At 39.7% G+C, this 18,999-nt stretch overlaps 1 protein-coding gene across 1 annotated transcript in view; it reads left to right on the top strand.

The window, feature by feature from the left end:
* KCNK1 (potassium two pore domain channel subfamily K member 1) overlaps nt 1-10,462 on the top strand; it is a 33,486-nt gene extending 23,024 nt beyond the window's left edge. The window contains exons 2-3 of the mRNA XM_086877798.1: nt 4,550-4,945; nt 7,857-10,462. Coding sequence (XP_086733924.1) covers nt 4,550-4,945; nt 7,857-8,116 — 656 coding nt within the window. The 3' untranslated portion in view covers nt 8,117-10,462. The remainder of the gene's footprint in view (nt 1-4,549; nt 4,946-7,856) is intronic.
* The last annotated feature ends 8,537 nt before the right edge of the window (nt 10,463-18,999 follow it).

The following is an 18,999-nucleotide window of genomic DNA, read 5'->3' as shown; positions in this document are numbered from 1 at the left end:
TGCATAAGAGGGGTACAACCCATTGAGAAGTGTAGAAAACTCATAACTGAGCCATTTTAGAAAGACGCAAGAGCAGAAGACTAACTTGAAATACAGCAAGGGGAAATTTTTTTATTGAACACATCATTGATGTGTATAACTCAGCACCAAAGTAAATGTAAAAAGATTTCAGTAATTTAAATTATTTCTAAAAATAAACACTTTTGTATGTATGTTGTCACTTTTGTGACAACCTTCAGAATTACATCAGAACTGATAAAAACATTTTTTATATTTATATAAGCATATAAAAATAGAAATCCTCCAAGTCATAAGAGAGTAACTGACTTTTAAGGGAAAAATCCTCACATGTGAACAGAACTGAAACACAACTGTCAGCATCTTGTGGGGTTTATTCTTTGTATAATCAATCCAGTATGGTCTGTCTCAAGACATTGAGCTAGATGGATTATTGATCTTATTTAATTTGTCAAATTCTGCTGGTCTTGGATGCATTTTTTCCCATTATTTATTTTTTTTAAGGAATAGTACCTCTAAACTATGAATAGACAATAGAAGGGATTTTTTTTTAGTGATATCCTTTATCTCTAGTGTCACTGTGATTAGCAGTGCTTGGACAGGTTATCTGAAGGTTTGATTTTTCAAAGGTCAGTGCTTTTAAATGGGCAATTGTTATCTGATATTTTCATTACACGATATGAAAATATAGCATTCAATAAGTCTTGTGTTCTTCATAATCGGTAATACAGTTATCAGACAGGCTGCACTGATTTAATGCTGGTCACCCATAGCAAGTGCCCTTGATAGAATAAAAAAATACCTTCGTAAGTAGTGCCCTTTTGGTGAGCATCCTTTTCTCATAGCAAAAACAATGCCTTAGGATTGCAACTATAATGCTTCTGATCATGGTGGTTTCCACTGAAAAAGGTGAATGGGCACACACACACCTCTCTGAAGAGGACACAGTACGAAGTACAAACAAGAGAAGAGAGATGGGAAGCAATAGAGCACAAGTGTCTGAAAGCAGACAGTGGAGTATCTTGTGCCTTGGATCCGTAATTGCCTCTCTTTTAAAGTGTGGCTGTGTTGGTTTGGGGTCTTTTAATGACTTTTGTACAGTGATAACTAAGATTACAGGCAATTTTCTTGACAATTAAGATTGTCAAGAGAAGTTACATAAAGCAGTTGCATACCGGGAAAAAACAGGAATCCTTTTCTTCCCCACTTGCCATAGCCTCATAAATTGTGACTCTTTCAGCTCAAGATTTTCCATATAATCATTCCCAAGCAGTGACTCTTTCCCAAGCACTGATCATTCATACATTGCTTTTAGAAGATGTCATCTTACTGCTGCTGGTTGAGTGGAGCATATATTCTCTCCTCAGTCTGAAACTGTCAGTGCTCTTTAGTATGGTAGTTCCTGTAATTGGTAGGAGCTGAAGGAGTAGAGCGCTCCTCTAGACTCACTTCCTCTGAGATTAGGTGCATACTGTGTAGCAGTAATTTCTGGCCTTCAGAAGGAATTATGAGAGAAGTATCAGAGAAGTAACAGAATCCCTCATCTGATCCAAGAAATGAGTTTATTGCTCCCTGGGTCAGCACAGAGGCTGGAATTAAATCACCATCAAGCTGCTTTGTGTGTAATGATCTGACAAATGTGTCTGATATTGTTGTTTGTATGCATGCTACAGATGTTTGTGTTCAAATTTATGAAAGCCTGGATTCATTTTACAGTGCAAACATATGTTAAGTTTAGGAGCCTGGAGTTTGTAGGGTACTTTCTAGGTTTGCAAGCTCAGTTTCTGTTTGTCATGTATCGATAGCTTCATGTTCTTGCACCATCCACAAAGTTCATCAGGCTTCATTTTAACATAGGTGTTTGGGGGTTTTTTTCCCCATTTCTGGAAATGGATGGCTGCACCAAAATTCTTCTTTGAAGCTTAAAATCCTTTTTCTCATTTCTAGACTAAAATGTTATATGAAAGACTTTTTTTTTTTTTCTTAATGTGACACAATTATTATTCTTTATCTAAAGCATTTCTTTTTGGTGGTACTTGTTTACTGATACATTAACAGGGAGATACTCTATCGCTTTTCAACCTCCATTCAATTGTGTCAAGAAAATCAACCCTTTTATCTTCATCTCATAAAAAAGTCTCAATTCCCATGCTGGTTTCAGTAACTTTTTTCTGCTCTTCTTCCAATATGCTTGCATTCTTTAAGCATGGATATACAGAATGAGGTAGATTATTCTAAATTAGGTCTGATCTGCAGCTTACTTAAATAACATGCCCATAGTTCTGCTATACTGAAGATACCTTGATGTGATGGAGCAGTACAGCTGCCTTTTTTTGTGTTTGTGTCACATGGATCAGTTTTAATTATCCTATGATATATACACACAACACTCTTCTTCTCTGCCAAACTTGAAGTTGATTGTCTCACAGAATATTTTCAGGAAAACTAAGTAACTGGGACTTGCATGGATGTGAGATATGTAAAGGTAGCAAACAGAGTAGGAGAAATGGTTAGTTCTTGAAGGAATGGTTTGTCCATTCCCCTAGGGATTGTCACTGGTGGTGTTCCTTTAGATATGCGTTGGGCTTGTGCTGTTCAACTTATTCCTAAATGACCTGGAAGAGGGAAACAACTAAGTTTACTAGGGATGCAACATTAAGGCAGTAAGGAAGATGGAAGAGCCCCATGACAACTGGGCAGTAAAGTGTTATCTGAAAATGAGTGTGGATAAAATCATGCTCTGTCATAGTTTCAAACATTAATTGATGGGATATGCCCTGGTGGATGCAAGATCCAAGAGTTTTGATAGACAGGATCAAGAAAGCATCAGCTCAGTGGTAGTCAGGAATGCCAGTCAAACCTCCAGCATTATTAGGCACAGAGTAGAACACTTCTCTACAATTTCATAAATCCGATTGAACAGCTCTGTGTGGTTTTGATCCTCTTATCTCAAAGCAGATAAAGCAAACACAAGGTGAGCAGGAAAAAAAAGCCATTAATTAATGTGATTTACCAGTCAAAAAGACTGAGCCTGACTAAATTATTCATAATATCATTAAAATTCAAGTACAACTGAAATTTCCTGTTGGGTTAGCTAACACAGAGAAATTACACCTCATGTGTTTCTTCTACAAGACTTTGTACATTGTAGCAATGTCTTGCCTGCCTCTCATTGTCTGGAAGTGTCTTTATGCATCTTAAGAAAAGGAAATGTTATTTTTTATTTACTCCTCTGGAAAACTTAAAAAGCAATGATTCTATTATTAAATCCATCAAAGTAGAGAAGAAATCTCTTTTGTTCATATAAAACTTGAAGTGACTTGCAGAACAGCCAGTTTCACGGGAGAGCAGGCAGAGAGTTCCCAGAAGGCCTCATGGAATGTCTGCCTGGTCTAGTGCTGCACTGGGCAGACTGGGGAGGTGCAGAGTGAGTCCAGTTCAGAATCAGAGGCAGCATCACCCTGAATTCATGGTGTGTTCTGCCTGGACTGCTCAAGATAGCTGGTTGCAGTAGCTCTGGAAAATGCCTTGCTGAACAGCAGTAATATAACCCACATGAGCTGGCTGATCTGGGGCTGCAGAATTGGCAGGGCTTGTCTGCACTTGCTTGGTTTGATATCAGTGTAAAGGCTGCCCAGATTAAATTCCAAGAGATTTCCTTTTCCTAGATGCAATGAAAACAATTTTTTTTTTTCTTTTATTGTTGTCAAACAGAAGAAAGCATTCCTGGTTTATCTGGATTTACTGTTCCTTTCTGTGGCAATGAGTTACATTTAGAACCAAATGCTGTCTTCAGAGTGCGCTTTGGCAACATAGCCACTTGCACTGGGTACAATTGCACAGGTTTGTGACATTGGGATTGCTGGCTGTGATTCCTGTGCTCTGAGCACATCACCATTCATCCTCCTGGTGTGTAAATGGTGAGGCAAAAATCTAGCCACAGTCACTGGATCCTTGGAGTTTTGTAGTGAAAAATGTTTGTTCTGCTTTTAGATACCTTTGATGGATTATATTCTGTGGAAGCATGGAATTAGATAGCTTGGAATGTTGATTCTATGTAATCTTCTGTGTAATTTAATTGATTTTCACAAAAGGTGTTAGAGCGCGTTACTGTAGATGTAGGAATATTTTTCTAAAGTATGTATTATTCCAGTTTACACAGTAGGTAGAAAAGTTACATCACCCTGTAAAGCTAAATGAAAACTTCAGCAGGAAAACCCAGAATCAAATACAAATTTCCTGGCATAAGCTTCCACTCCTGACTAGGTCTTTCTTCCTTCTCTGAAATAAGCACGTATACAATGATGTTCACAGTTTTGAAGTCTAAAATATTTGGGTTTACTTGCTCATGGCTAGTACTGAGTTTTGTTTGCCTGCATGGAACAGACCTTTGAACGCCATTTGTCAAGAACAGCAGAATTCAGAATTACTGATAGTGCAGCTTATTCTTCTCACTCAATATAGCCAATATCAGACTGCTGCCCGAGCTCTTAACTTTAACTCAACCCGTGCCTGCTCTGCTTTGTTGCAGGTTATGGACACACAGTGCCTTTATCTGATGGGGGAAAGGCCTTCTGCATCATCTACTCAGTCATCGGGATCCCGTTCACGCTGCTGTTCCTGACGGCCGTGGTGCAGCGCATCATCGTGTACGTCACCAGGCGGCCGGTGCTGTACTTCCACATTCGCTGGGGCTTCTCCAAGCAGGTCGTTGCAATCATCCATGCCATGGTCCTCGGGTTTATCACTGTCTCCTGCTTCTTCTTAATCCCAGCAGCAATATTTTCTGTCCTGGAAGATGACTGGAATTTTTTGGAGTCTTTTTATTTTTGTTTCATTTCCCTGAGCACCATCGGCCTCGGAGACTATGTGCCAGGAGAAGGCTACAATCAAAAATTCAGAGAGCTATATAAAATTGGAATTACATGTAAGTGTCAATCTAACCAGCCAAGTAAAAGGCATTTTCTATTAAGAAAAGAAAAATCTACACCAAATTGACAATCAGACTTCTCCTCTCCGTTCTCAATAACGATCATTTGTCAGCAAACTGGGCATTAATTTAGGTAGCTCTGTAAAGAGGAAACTGTTAAGTAAGGTCAATTAGGGAAGGTCTTAGTTAGAAAAAGCTAAAACTAGAATTTCATTATAGCTATTTACTCTCTTATTTATAGTAGAAAAAAGCCCCTCATGTAACTGTTATGAAAATGGTTAAGAGCATTTTGGGCTAACATTTCAGTGCATCACAGGGCCAAGATGATCTGTATAACCTAAGGTAATCCCACAAGGTTAGGTGACAGGTGGACAGAGATGAATCAAGAAGCCATGGAAAATGAAGTGGAATAGCAAAGTTTCTGACTCCTGTTGTAACAGAAGGTAGCTGAAGCTGGCATTGGTACATACAAGCTGTCAAAGACAGACAAATAGACTGAGATGTTAGAAAAGCAAGACCATGAATGCTAAATTTAAGTAGTTTCATTATATTTGACACAGAAGAAATCATGGTGATTGATGATTTTAAGGAAGTGAATCTTTTTAAGAAGAAAATTACCTTTATGTTGGTATTCTGAGTAAATATATGCTGAGGGCAGTATTTTCCAGTGACAGCATTTTGAAACATTGCAGTTTCTCACACACTTTCAACCTGAGCAGTCTTTGGGTATTCAAAGGCATCAGTTAAAAGATCTGAACAGCCAAAGCAAACCTTTCCCATCAGGTCTATTTCTTTGGCTGGTCTGCATTTGACTGTGCTTCTGTGCATGATCCAGCCATCATAATCTAGGCAAAGTGTCTGTTAACTTGGTTTTGTGTTTTACCTGAAGAGAGTTTTTCTTCATGCCTTGAACTGGCCAGCAGAACACTTTGTTTTATTATCCTGCTAGGCCTTTAGCCATTGCAGATTTCCTCCTCTCCCTGTCATACTTATCTTATGAATGATAGCTTTAATTATTAACCTGCTGATCTGCAGAGTTGATTTGGGGATGCTAAATGGTGAAGTGAATGGAAAATCACAAATGGCAAAGACCTTGTTGCTGGCTTGCTGTTCTGAAAACTCAAAATCTGATGAAAACATTATGGCTCAGATTAAAGCTTTTTCAAGCTGTAGAGCAATTAGGAAATAAACTTTAGGATATACTAAAGGAAATACTAAAAGGAAAAAATAGCTTTTAGAAAAAGTTATGACCGTAGAGTATCTAATTTCAATAGGTTTTAAGGTTATAACTTTAATATTATTCTTTTTCTTTTCATGTGAACAATTCAAGGAATCAAATAAAATGTTTCCTCCTCAACCTGAATTTTCTGTAAGATATTTTGGACTTCTACATCAGAAAATGCTTAATGAGTACTACAGACTTTTCAAGAATTTCTAGGAGAACACAAGTCCCATTTTAAATTAAATGGCAATCAACTGGACCAAGTTTCAGAGATAATTACAATTTCTCAGTGCAGATTTATAGATGCTTTTCAATTGATATAACTTTGTCAGTTCTTCCTTGTGCTAATGTATAGCTTCCATGTGATGTTATGATACAAAGTTTTTAAAAAAATGATAAATTTTAGCTGTAGGGCTGATTTAGATGAGTATTCAGTATTAAGAAGTTGATTAATGGTACTCCTGGAAGGAAAAGGAGAGTGTTCCTGCCAGTGAATAATCTAACTACAGGTGAAATATTTATGCCTTTAGGTAACAGAACAGTGACCATATGGAAATGATAATCATTAATCTGTGTTGATTTTTCAGCACACTTAATGTTCAGCCCTTGGACAGGTGCATTCTGCTAATAGTTACACACTTAGCTTCTGCTTGATTTACTTCACTGAAATGATGAAATAACTAAGTAGTCACACTCCTCATTGAATTGTAATGATCAGAAGCAGGGATTTAATGAAACACTGAAACACCTTCCCTTAAGCTATACATGTGTATGTTTAGAGAGGATAAAAAAAAGAGCTCAGTGTGCTGCTGGTCATAGAGATTTCCATTTCCAAAAGTTTCAGTCTATGAGAGCTGACTATTACCTCCAAAAATAAGACAGTCAGTACGTGGCTAAAGTAATCTGTAATACATTTTAGATAACAATTACAGGTTTTGGGTAATCTGTGTGCCTTAGTAAAACATTGCAAATATCCCCAAAAGATGGAGTAACTGTGTCAGGTTTTTCAGTTTCCAGGAGTAATTTTACAGTAATTTTTCATTTTGGTTTTATTAGATTTGTGCACTTTTCTAGCTGCTTTGTTTTTCCAGGTGTTGTATGTCTAATAATTTTATGTATATTAATAATTTTGTGTATATGTTCCAGGGTGTTGTATGTCCAATAATTTTAGAGGAAAATAATTCAAATTAAATAGTAAATGATTTGTCCTGCTTAACTGATACAAATAACCAGTGACCATAATTAGCTCCCATATTTTTACTTCTTGAAATATATAGGAATATTGTGGTAAAATTTTGTTTTCCATCTTTCGATCAAAATCTTTTGAAGGGCACTTAATCATGAAAGTCACAAGTAAGTAGGAGAGCGTGCATGTGGTAAATTTTAGTATTCTGATTTTTTAATACCTTTACACATTATTTTTTTCTTGCACAGTTGTAACAGAATTGAAGCCACTAGTATTATTTTTTCTGTTTATGTGGGGTCTTGCTGGTTGTAGAATTAAAAAGAAAAATAACAAAGATATCACAGTACAAATTTCTGAAATTAGAGATGAAATTTCTTTTCATAAAGAAAATTAACATACTAATCAGAGATGACAGGGGTGAGAAAAGTCACAGGCTCAAAACTGGTCCAGTCCTACCTGGTTTGCTAGTAACTAATTTTTTTATTTTTTTTTTCACTCAGGTTATCTGTTGATGGGCCTTATCGCAATGTTGGTGGTTCTTGAGACTTTCTGTGAACTCCATGAGCTCAAAAAGTTTAGGAAATTGTTTTATGTGAAGAAGGACAAGGAAGAGGACCAAGTGCATATAATGGAACATGACCAGCTCTCCTTCTCTTCCATCTCAGACCAAGCAGCCTCCATGAAGGACGATCAGAAGGCAAATGAGCCTTTTGTGAATTCCCAGTCCCCAACTTCCAATGACAGCTCTCTAAACAATTAATACACAGGTATCAGTACCGGTGTTTTGGTGCATTTATGCTACTTACCATAAGAAATAGAAAGCCTCATATTTTTTTTCTCAAAATATAAAAGCTGGAAGACTGTGCTACTTTAACAAGGATTCATCACTTCTGACATAGAAAAGACTTTTGTGAAAAATGTGGGAGCCACCCTGGGAAAAGGGAATAAATGTAAGATGTGGCTGGGAACATAAGGCCATTTTGGTTGAGGGATAAGGATTTAGGTGTACCACATTGAGATGCCAGAGAGAAAGGCTTGCACAAACAGCTTCATTGAACATCTTTAGGAGACTAGGCCTTCACTGACACCCACCTCATTGAGTTGCACACCCCATCTCACAACTGGTTGACAGCGATTTTGGGATGTGTACTTTTGATAGTCACAGTTTTAATCCAGTAGCTAGCATCTTAATCTGGAAAACATTTTCAGAGCAATATCTCTAGATCTGGTGGAGGGGGGAATATCTAGGTCATACCTCTATTACCCAGTTACTTGCAGGTGCAAACAATATTCCTAGGAAGGAAAAAATGAGACTGCAGTCTCTCCTTTGCCCATGCCATTTACATCTAAATTTTCTACTTCCTTAAAAGGTCCTCTAATCACCAGAAAAATGTTGTCCTGAAGAGAGTGTGCCTTGAGTCTTCCATACTGTTTGTTTTTTTGTATGAAGTACTTTTCTGAGAGATAGCAAAAGCAATTCAAAGCTCTGGCTGAGGTGAGATGGTAGGGAAGGAAGACAGATGCATTTCAGTCTTCTGAAATGAGCAGGGGTGGGTATTTAGCTGCGTGGAATGGAATGAAAACAAGTTAGCATATGCCACACATGACTGGCAGAGTCATGTGCTTATGGCATTCTCTTAATAGATGGTTGAAATGTGTTCAGCAGAAGGACTCGGTGCTGTTCCTCCCACGGTCCAGCCCAGTGTGTCCTCTGTTGAGCTGTTGGGTACACAGAGGAACAGCATCACCTTTGGACATAGCTCCTATTTCTTCTTTTGCTTTTCTAACTGGTACTTGGAGTGCTTTGGAGGAGAATGGAATGTTTCAGGTCAAAACAATTTTTCAGTTTTTCATATGGCAAGAAAAAAGGAAAAATGTCACATTTGGTTCAGATGGAACCGAATTTTTTTCCCCTTGGGAAAAGTCACTAAAAAGTCAAGATCTTGCTCTTCTTCTGAAGCTGGAACCTCTTTAGCTGTAACAGGAGAGGTGTTTTAGTCCAGCTACCAGTCACTGTGCTGAATGCAGGGACCTCAGAGTGAATTTCAGTGAGCAGAACACAAGATTTATATGGTTGTAGTACTTTCTCTTCTGGCCTTAAGAATATTATGATAGGGGAATCTTGATAATGCTTTGCAATGAACAAAAGATCTGGAGCACAAATAGCCATATTAGGACAGCCTCCCACATAGGATCAGTGTAGAGGAGAGCCTTTTACCTGCAGTGCAAGCATGCCAGATTGCCTGTAATTTGGCTTTTAGTGTTTAGAGCTGAATAATAGTTTACTGTAAAAGAAAAAAAAAATGCAGTGTGTCTAGATTTAGCGCACATGGGAAAAATACTTGAAAGTAAATAACCCAAAATATACTGTGTTTGAGCTTGATTATAGCTAGCATCAAACAAATTTTTATATCTTTACTGGAAAAACTTACTTTATGGTTAAATCAGCTGAAAGTCTTCAATTGAAATTTATATTTATAGAAAATCAGAGCTAAAGGTTTTGGTTGTTTTGAGTTTTATAGATTAGGTGAGAGCATATTGTGCTTGCATGTTCCCAGGAAAGTGGCTATTTTTATACTGCTTAGGTTGACACAGTTCTATTTATAATGAATGTTAACCAATATATATGTACATATATACATAAATATATTTATATACTGTACATATATCATAAATCACCAGAGTCTAACAGACTTAGGAATGGCATTTTAGATAACTTTTCCCCTAGTCTCCTCTTTATACAGTCAATATTTGAAAACTATGGCATTAAAATGACACTAACATAAAATTAAGAGTACTGTACTGTAAGAAACATTTATACTATTTTTTTCATTGGAACTTTATTGATTGTTTTCGGTACCTTAAAATTCAAAATTTCTTTTAATTTCTGTGTAATGTTGAGCTCTAAAGGATATGCACAGATGTTAAATGACATACAAAGTTACTTTTGCAGCGTGTACACAAATGCAATATGTAGACACATGAAATGAAAGCACAGAATTCAAAGCAGAAGCGATAAACTAAGCAGTATACTGTGATTGTAGGTGAATATTTGTTACTTTAAACTTAAATAAAAAGTCTGGCTTTTGCCTGCCTGCACTATGAATTGGGAGTATTTTCTTTAGTGGTGTGTGTGCCTTGAAGAAATCCTGTCTGTGTTTGTGCATCCTTTAGTTAGCCTTCCTCAGCTCAAGGAGGTTCTCTTAATGTCGGTGTTGTACCTAACCTTGATATTAATTGTGGTTTAGTATTGTGCTGGTTATTCCTTAAAAAACAAAAAAAAGAAGAAAAGCAATCCAAATTTTGTTTCAGATGATGACTGATTATAACAAATAAAAAATAGTGACATAGCCTTTATCGTGCCCTCATGAACCAACTGCTCCAATATTTGAGAAATCTGAAAAACTGACAAAAGTAATGGCCCTCGTTTCATACAGCTTTTACATCATCACATGAAGCCAACATATGAGTTAGAACAGGAATCCAGATCAGAAGGAGAAAGATTATCATGCAAGAACCTCAGTATAAAGTGCCTCCCATACCTAGAGGCAAACTGTGAAGCAGGTGCATGTAAACCCAGATGGAGAGCATGGCACATAAAGCAACAGTGCTGAAAAAAAGTTGCAAGAGTTAGAAATGCAAGCAAATTACTTGTACACATAAAATAATTGCCTGGGTTCTGTCCTCATTCTCCTGTCTTCAGTTATTCCAGGCATATATCCCATTAATAGCTTTATTCTTGTGCTGCAGCTGACATTTGCCATCTTCTCTTTGTCTGTCAGTCATTAAATATAAACTTGTTTTATTGTTATTTTAAGGGAAAGAACTGGCAGGATATTCATTGTGTTGGAGGAAAGAAAATGGAAGAACCCACTTGAGTTTCGATTTTGGAGCTGAGTGACAGCCATGCTGTCCCTTAATGAACATGTTCTCTTCCCTAGGTTCACCAGTGGCACCTTGTGTGGGTGCTGAAGACTTGCTGGAGGTTGAAATGAGTTATTTTCTAAGTAGGTAACTCTGGAGGCTGGGGCGGTTTGCAGCTTTAATGTCAGCACTGCAAAACCTCCCTAGCTGGATGCTTATGTCAGAGGAGTTGCATAAGAGCAGCAGTTCTGGACTGCATTAAATATTTGTCTAGCCCAGCGTTTTGTCTCTGGCAATGGCCAGGAGCAATATGTGATAATTGTGTAAGGAAGGGGCAAGTGCGCAGCAGCCATTCCCAAGGAAGTTCTCCTAACTCCCAGCAGTGTGCAGCTCTGGATGCATGACAGTATCTGGGGGGGATGGAAAGTCAATGTAGGTATGGTGTGTGGAAGAGATTCTACACTGAGGTGCCTGCTCTCTGCTTTGGTCAGTGAGAGACTGTCCTGCACAGGATCAAATGGAGATTTCCCACAAAGCTGTTTCAAGTTAAGTGCTTCGCAGTTAGCAGATAACTGGAGTGAGATGAGCTCTTGAAAAAGGGAAGGAAGGGAAAAAGGGGAAAGGAGAAAGCCTTTTATGCACTGTTACTTGGAGAGTGCTGTCCTCCAGGTAGGTAGGAACTTGCATAGAACCTGTTTGCTAATGCCAAATCTTGAATCTCCACATTACAATTGGCTTTGTAAACAGTTGCCAGAAATGTAGTGAGATGAACTAAAAGTTGCTAAAAATACTACTGCTCCAACGTTATTCCATTATTATTCATTCTTCTAGATTCTGCTTTCTACTGAAGCAAAATAAAGTTACTATAATGGGAAGTAGTGTTATTCCAAGTGTGCACCAGGACAAGACAATGGGGTTTCTCTTCTCTGCACTACTACCTATCAGAATTGCAGCATTTATCAAAAAGCTCATAGATAGCAAAAAAAAAAAAATTCTTCTTGCTTGTTTCGAACAGAAAACCATGTTTTTGAGATCCTGGAGGCTGCCTCTGCAAAGCTGCACCTTGCTTAATGCAGATTAGGTACTTGGTGTATGTAATTTCAATGCCCACCATGTTAGTCTCATTGCTTCCTAAATCATCATTCCATTCATTTTTGATCACGGAGGTCTTATCACAATTATCTTCAAAGGTCATTGTATTGCCACTGAGTTTGAGGACTGTGACAGAGTTATTTTGCTGGTGATGATGCAGTTTTGCCAGAGCCATTGCCTTAGCTGGTAACAAGATGATCTCACTCGTGGCAGCTGGGGCCAAATGACAGATTTAGGTAATGAGGAGGGACGTGTGGCTGGGAGCAGGTGCACGGGCTGACAGCCAATGTCAGGGAAAAATCATCCTGGCAAACTGCTAAGTGACCACACAGTTTTTGCTGGGCTTCGTTGCCTGTCACTAGGAGTTAGAGGAAGGAAGAGCAAGGACATTGCCAAAAGTCATCTGAACTGAAGTTTAGTGGAAGTAAGTTTTTCACCATCTATCTACAGTCTGCAGCTCTCTATTACTTCAGTCTCACCATATAGTCTATGAATCCAGATAATGGTTTCCCCAGCGTAGATGGCTCCTGTGGCCCCTGAGGCAAGTTAAGCTTGTTATCCTAACAAATTTTTTCTGTGTTAAGTTTACTGAGTGTTCAGATCCATGAGCAGGAGCGTAGGTCAGTGTCCCTGCTGAAACTTTCCAAGGGCAGATGTGGCTCAAGGCACTGCCTGGCCTTGGGTCAGCCTTTCATTTCAGTGCCTAGGCTGCCTGGAAAGACGGGAGTGGGCTCTCTACCTTAAAGGGTGAGAAAGCCACTCATCTGGGAGGCTCAAAACTCCCCAAATCCATCTGGTGCTGATTCCAGGGGTTTCATAGTCTTGTGTATATAGTACATATGTGCAAGTATCTAGAGTAGCACATAGAACTGCCACTTCTTTTCTCTATGCCTGATATTTGTGGAGACTGGCTGACCTCCTCAACCTTCTGAATTTCTCTTCTCCATTTAGGAACGTGGCTCACAGTACTCTCTGTCTGTCCTTAAGCTCTCACTAGTACCTGGCTGGGCCATATCAATAGGTGGCAAGGTGAGACTCAGAGAGTAGAAAGGGACTTCATCATCTGATAGGGACTAAGGGAGGGGGAAGGAAAGCCCCATCCCTGCCCTTTAGCTTTAGCTGCAGCCACCGCTTTATTTCTAAAACCATTTCCAATGTCTGGCACAAAAGGACTGTATGATTCACTCGTCTGCACTGTGCATGTCAGCCAGTGCTCGTGCTAATGGTAACATAATGACTGAGAAACTAATAGCTCATCTAGAAGAATTAAATTGGTTTATTTTTCTTTTTGAGTGCATTACTGCTTTGCTTATGAGCATTAGACTGATTAAATCCTGGCCTGCAATATTATATCTGGACATTTCCTACAATTGTAAAGCTTCCATCTCAGCCCCACGTGGGCAAAAATTAATTAGCATGTTTGCATAAACAGAAGACAGCAAACTGTAGTGTCAGTTTAAATAGGAATTAGCAAATCCTTATTCTGCGTTTATGGGCTGGTTTCCTGATTATGGGCAAAGATCTGTTAAATTTGTTTAGCGATTGCCAGATGTGATTTGAGGCATGCTTTCTAAACAGAGATGCAAAAAATACTGCCCAGTAATGAAGTACATCACCTTTGGGATAAAGTCCCTCTAATGTTTAATAGGCTACTTTTGCAGATTAATGCTGTTTGCATGGGATAATGAAGCCCTGTTTGAAATTTATCATGCAAAAATGAAAATCCACACTCCATTTAACTCAAATTCCTACTACATGTTCAGTGAAGAGAAAAATCAATGTGAAAGAAGAAAATTGCCCTCATTTTGTACCCCCTCTTCTGGGGAGCTTCACCTGGTATTGCTGACCCTGCTGGGAGCTGAGAAAACCCCCTGGCTTTCCTGACCCATGCAGTGTGTGAAGTCAGGCAGTCTGCCCTGGGAAGGTTTGCAAGCGACATCAGCAGCCTCGAGAAGGTGGAGTGGTGCAGGGAGAGCAGCTTCCATGGGACACAAGAGGAGGGACCACAGCTGCTCTGAGGCCAAAGGTAAGTAGCAAAGATGCCCAGTGAAGGGGGCTATGGTGGCATCTAGAGAGGCAGGGGCAGTCAGGCTGCTCCAGCCCAGCCCCTAGGGAGGGGCCAGTGCCCAAGGCAGTGTGAAGAGAGGAGGAGAATAATTTGACAGCAGGATTACCAAAGAGGTGGTGTCACTAATACAAAACTAGTCAATCTTTTATAAGTAGGAGGTGTGGAGGGAAAAGATTAATTTCTGTCTTTTAAAGGCAGAAAGGACCCTTTTGATGCTCTTCTGTGGCCTTTTACAGCAACCAAGACAAATTGCATGTATTAGACCATATAGGATCTCCAGGTCTGACAGAAGCAGTCCCAGCTCTCATCCTGGGTCCCTGATGCTAATTACCTTCCCTGATAAAAAATCCTGTTCTCTTGAGCTAACTGCACAATTTCTAATTAATTGTTCCAAAAAGAGCATTGCTATAGGACTTTGTAACGTTTGATAAGTGACAGACCACGTTATATTAGCTACCAGCTTGCCCTGAAAAGATGAGCATCCTTCAGATATCCTCTTTAATAGGTGAAGCAGGCCATGCTCCTCTGAGCACCGAACATGAGCATCTTGTCAAAAGCTCAGCTCATTCCCGGTCCAGTTTTTCAACATGCATTTTTCAGCACAGCACTGAAGCCAGGGTGCCACACTCCTGCCAATACCCGGGGTGGTAGCTCTGCAGAGGAGCTGTGCTGTGGCAATGAAGTAATAAAGGGAGATGGCATTAGCCACTGTGCCCCTGCCTCCATGCTTTCCCTCTCTTTGGTGGCCCCCCGGTTTCCCTTCATCCCTCTCCTCACCTGTGGAGCACACCTGATACTTGTCCCTACCCCTACTAAATTGGAGAAGATGCATGGGGACAGAGAGTCTGTGGCAGCATCTCTGGTCTAGATGGTCCTAAGTGTCTGACACAGAAATATTGATTTTAAACACAGTCTGCTGCACCCTTCAAGAGCCAGGAGCTTTGTAAATACCTCCAGTCCATCTGCCCAGCTTGCTGTGCAGAAGCTGTTTGCCTCTTGTGTAGACCCCTGGGATGCAAAGAGGTTATCAGAGCTCAGAAGAAACGTGGGCAGACCCACCAGAAAGGTCAATTGCACATTTATTTCAGGCAATCTCAGGGCACTCATTTTGGGCAATAGGGCTATCTCATCAATACTCCTGTGCTCCTGGCTGTGTATTAGTGCCTCAGGCATCAACAAGGTGCTGAGAACAGACATGAATGTATAAATGCACCCTTGGTCAGGAGTGAAATGCCTTGGGGGGAGGGCATTACACAGAGAAGGAAGATGAATTTTTATTAACTTCAGGGTACAGGTTAAAAAAAAAAATAAAAAAAATATAAAAGTCTTTCATGCACTGGAGCTGCTCCAGGGCTGTAGCATCCCCCTGTGACAGTGCCCCTGTGATGCTCCTGGGGACACTCATGCTGCAGCCCCCTTGGTGAGGTCTAGTTGTTATTAAAATGTGTTGTTATTAAAATGTGTTGTTATTAAAATGCAACTGAGGCTGCAATTCCTTATTTGAGAGGAGGCAAGAGACTTAACTCCAAGGTACTGAGGTAAGGCAATGTCCTGAGTCAGGCAGCAAGGTCCCAAATCTAAACAATCCAAAACCCTGTGAGTATCTGTCAAGCTACTGATAATTTTAATGGTTCAAGTATTGCTACCTCATCTTCTCACCAAGGAAGCTAATAAGAGTTGCAGGTTTTGATTTCCAAGTCATGCATTGAAACATAAACAAATCTCAACATGAAAACAGTTTTTAGTCCTGAATGCCCTTAGATGTGAGCTTGGTGACTAAACAGAATATTGTAATGATTGGTACGTGGGCAGGAGACTGACACTGAAAGCTTGAACAAAAATAGATCTCCTGAGCAAATGGTTACCCAGGACTTCCTTTCCTGGCTGAAAAACATAAGCCTGGATGAAACTCCCAGAGGCGGTAGCTGGAGCAGAGAAGCAGGGGTGAATGGAAATCACACAACCTTGGTTCAGCAAGACCCTCAATAAGATAATTTCACTGAATTCCAAGAAACAAGAGGATGTGTATGCACCAAACTGACCAAGAGGACAGCAAAGAGAATGATTTGCTTCTGGTGTTTTTCTGTCTTTATGTCATTATCACTCTTTGCAGCCATCCTGTAATCCAGAAAGTGTCAGCCCTCTTGAATGCAGGCTTGGTTTTAAATGTTTTCAGAGATGTTACATCAGCACCACGATGGTGTGCTAGTGCTGTGATGTTGGCAGCTCAGTGAGGCATTCCCTGAGGTCATGTGGCCAATCTGGCATTTTAATTGCATCTCATCATTTAACCTCACATCTTGTTAGATGTGAGATAAAAAATCAGTAGAAAACCTATGTGTCAAGTATTGCAAGGAATTGCTACTACATTTTCAACCTGTATTTTTGCAACTCTCTCAGAAAAAAACCCAGTTTATCTTGTTTAATTATTTTAAAACCCTTCTGCTTGATAGACCATGGCTCTATCACACTTTAAAAATGCAACCAGATTCTGTCCCCTTTGTATTTGTGCTACTATTTTTACCAGAGATTAAAACATTGACACAAACAGTTTATCCAAGAATCAGAAGCATGTATGAAACCTGGAGATTCTTCCTCAATCTCAACCAAATTCATCTCTGTGATGACAAAGTGGTCTCTAAAGGACTATAAGGAAGCAAGAACAGGCAGTGAGATCAGAGGTGATTTTCAGCTCCTGTCTTGCTTAGATTCAATTCATATTCTCATCCTGATTCAGCAGCCACATTGCACATTCCCATGGAAGTTTAGCAAATTTAACATAAATTTGGTCTATTTCACATCCAGACTTCAAGGCCATGCATGAATCAGAACATTAATTGCTATTTTTCTGTGTGGTATTGTTTAGCTTCAAACTCGGCAAAGTGGATTACAGGAAGTTATTTATGACAATTCAGTCTGAGGGACAAATTCAAAACAGAGTCTTGGCTTCGTACCAGCTGCAGGTATGTCTTTAAGCTACGGCAGAAAATATGTTTATAACAGGTTTAAGTCTTACTCAGTTATCAGTCCTCTGAGAGATGCTGCTGTCACATGGTTTAGGCTAAGCACATCCAATATGCTTAATGGCTGCCAAGACTGGTTCTGAAGACTTCATGCCCATTTGCATTACAGATTAGCAGCTGGGAAATATTATTGGGTGAAAAATGTGCACTTTAAATAACAGCTCTGTTGGTTTTGTGTAAATGGGTTGTACCCCTTCAGCTATTTATATGCAATGTTTTCTATTTGTCACTTAATAGGATTTGGTTCTGCTGTTTATTTGTTCTAATAAAACAAGAAAACCTGGATGAGTATGGAGCTTGGGAAGGGTGCAGACTGAAAGCTGTACTTTACAAATGGTCATGGTTTCTGTAGGCAAATCTTCCCCAGGATGTGAGGATTTCTCCCAGTCCAGATCTACTGATGTGTGGAAATCTTTGCAGGACTGGCCTCGGTTCAGATCAGAGGAAAAAGCCCCTCAGTTGTAAGGACATCTCAATTGCAAATAGCAGTGCCTTTTTTCATCATATTCTTTTTTGGTTTCATGCTCTGTCAGCTGCCAGACATGAGAGTCTTCCCCTGTTTTATCTAATGCCACTTAAAATTTCATGGAAAAGAGCAAGCAAAATTGCTTGCTGGACCACTCTGAGGCCAGGGGGGACACAAATTGGTGCACTGCCAAAAAGTTGTCCCTGTGCCACGGAGGCATCCACACACCTGGACCAACATCCTGGTGCTGTCTGAAAAAGCTCTAGTGCTCTAAGGAAGAGTAAAATTCAATCAAACCCAAAACAAATATCATCAAGCACAGAAGAGAATATCTGTCCTGGCACCAGGGGATAGCCAGGAACCTGGCCTAGCATGAGACTAAATCTTGTGTCACAAACACATGTGACTAAGTCTCCTTTCAACTGGAATTCTAAATAACACTAAAGCAATTGAAACCCCATACATTACACCATCATTTCCAAACCCAAGAACCATCCCTGTGCTGCACAACCTCTTCTGTAAGTTAATCTGACATTATCTTGTAACAGTCAAACACCTTCTCCCAGCATCCCATGTTCAAAGGCCACTCTGGCACTTAATTTCTGAAAGTTAAGTATCTTCTTTCCAAGCCAAATTCTTTCAGGGTCAGTGTACAACTGCTAAATCTTGTAGCAGCTTTTACCTAAATGGAAATAATTCCTCTCTCTTCCTATATTTATTGCTCAAATGTAATCCAACTTTCTCTCAGACTTCTATTAATACAGCTGTACAAGACAGGCTATTTGATCTGCCCTTCAGAAACAGAGAAACTCAACTCCTGTTTCTGAGTAGCCCTTTTCCTATTTGTCCTTTTAAAATCATCTTTTTGAAAGGCAGCTGATGGGATGTGCACACTGACAGCTCAGTGAGGTTGTTGTTGTGCCTTAGCCAGTGCCAGAACCTTCCATGACACCTCTCATGTGACACTTCCTGGACCTACTATCATGTCTTTCCTGTCTGTGGCACTTAGCCTAAGCAGCAGTGTACGCTTTTGCATCAGCATCCCTTGAAAATATCTCAGCACAAGGCAACACACCTTCTTCTTTGACCCCATGTGAATTATGCCACACTTTTTTCCCATCACATTCTAT

Source organism: Cyanistes caeruleus, chromosome 2 (assembly GCF_971803275.1).
Source record: "Cyanistes caeruleus chromosome 2, bCyaCae1.hap1.1, whole genome shotgun sequence".
NCBI lineage: Eukaryota > Metazoa > Chordata > Aves > Passeriformes > Paridae > Cyanistes > Cyanistes caeruleus.
This window is presented reverse-complemented; position numbering and strand designations above follow the sequence as displayed.